General features: G+C 31.7%; 1 protein-coding gene across 1 annotated transcript; it reads right to left on the reverse strand.

Moving 5' to 3' along the window:
- Positions 1-809: 809 nt before the first annotated feature.
- On the reverse strand, positions 810-1,764 carry LOC127129133 (xanthosine methyltransferase 2). Its single transcript, XM_051058426.1, has 2 exons — positions 1,690-1,764; positions 810-1,456 (listed from the first exon to the last, which is right to left on the reverse strand). The coding sequence occupies exons 1-2, from the start codon at positions 1,762-1,764 to the stop codon at positions 1,046-1,048; spliced, it is 486 nt and encodes a 161-aa protein (XP_050914383.1). The 3' UTR covers positions 810-1,045.

Below are 1,764 nucleotides of genomic sequence, written 5' to 3' on the forward strand. Positions count from 1 at the left end.
TACAATGCATTCTCCTTTTTCCACTAGGAAAAGAACACAAAGAGCTTGAATTAGTTGGCTTCTCTAATGTTGTCTTGTGTGATGAAAAGACTGACAGAAGAAGTACAACTAGCTACCTTTTCAAATTCCTTTGAGCACCTATGTCATGGTGCTCAAAGAAGAAATCATTGATTACGTCGTCTAGTTGTGAGGCTGAGTATGTTGTAGGTGTTGTTGCAGCATGTTAAGTCAATTGACTTCAATCCATATTGAATAACTTGAGGATCCAGTTAGAAAAGTCAATCAAGTTGATGATAGACAACAAATCAGCCATCCATCTAGCCCGAAATTCCATTGCACGTGGAAATAGAAAACATATAAGGACTAGGTTTTATTTTCTTAGAGACCAAGTCACAAAGAGTAAACTTGAAGTGATGTAATATCCAACCAAAGAACAAGTGGATGATTTTTCACCAAAGCTGTTAAAAGATTAAAATTCACAAAATTCAGAATGGAACTCGGAGTCATAGCATTTTATAGCTTAAATTAAGAAGAGATGATGAGTTTAATTCAAGTCAGGTTAGTAGGAGTTAGTTAGAATCAGTTTGTATAACTAACTCATTTGGTTAAATAGAAGTAGATTTTATTGTTAATTTGTTAAGTAACGCAGTTACTTGCTGAACAAGTAAAAACTTCCAAGTGTATATAAAACTTCTACGTGGATCAATGATTAAATCATCTTTAAATCTCACATATACTTTCTCAATCATTCTTTTCTTCGCTTATACTTTCTCAATCATTCTTTTCTTCGCTTTCCCTCGGTTATTATTTCCAACACAAAAATTGTTGTATTATTTTCTTCAAGAAACAATCAATTTATCATCAAAATCTACCACGACTTTCTCACTTTTTTTTTCTTTTAATTTCATCCATGTCTTCCTTTCTTAGAGTAAAATTTCTTTTGCAATAATAAGTTTTTTTTCATTGCTTTAACTGTTTTTCTATATCATCCACTCAAATTTATCTATAATCCTTGATTTAAAACTAATTGGTTGATGCTACTTACTTATGATAGCCAATGAACACAATAAGAAGAATGGAAAATGTTGATGTAATTATTGGGGAACAATCTTCCATAGAAGCTCCCTGGTGTTGCATGTATGAAACATCCTCCAGCATTGTGTCCTCTTTCTTTTTGTATGCTTTGATGGAACTCAGGTAGTAATCTCAAGATAGTATTGAAATCATTTTCATATAAATCATTGAGGTAAATTTGGAACGTTGGTGGTGACCCATGGTTTAAGCTTAAGCTAATTTTATCAATCACCTTAATGATATTTGAGACCACCATAAGTGCATTTGGTCCGGAAGAACAACCCAAATCGACTACTTTCCAACAACTACTAAAAGTTGTTTTTGGTATCATCAGTTTTATGTTCTCATCAAGTAAGGCTTTCACTTTCATTATTGCTTTTTTCTGCACAACATTTATTTTGTATTATTATAGCACTTAGTATATTGAATGATCACGATTGGTTACATAAAGAAGAGTGCTCACAATTACATAAACTAATCTATAATAATAATAATATAAAAAAACAAAATATAATCTCTTACACCACTCTTAGTATTATTATGTCAAATGTGTTCTAAATTATCAAATTTAATGTTGTGGTTAGGCTGTAACAAAAGAAAAAGAGAAGATAATACCGGAATTAAGGAATTTTTAACATAGCTTGCTTCTCCTTCACCACTCTTCATACGAAGAACACGATCCATTGCCAT

Source organism: Lathyrus oleraceus, chromosome 3 (genome assembly GCF_024323335.1).
Source record: "Lathyrus oleraceus cultivar Zhongwan6 chromosome 3, CAAS_Psat_ZW6_1.0, whole genome shotgun sequence".
In the NCBI taxonomy this organism is placed as follows: domain Eukaryota; kingdom Viridiplantae; phylum Streptophyta; class Magnoliopsida; order Fabales; family Fabaceae; genus Lathyrus; species Lathyrus oleraceus.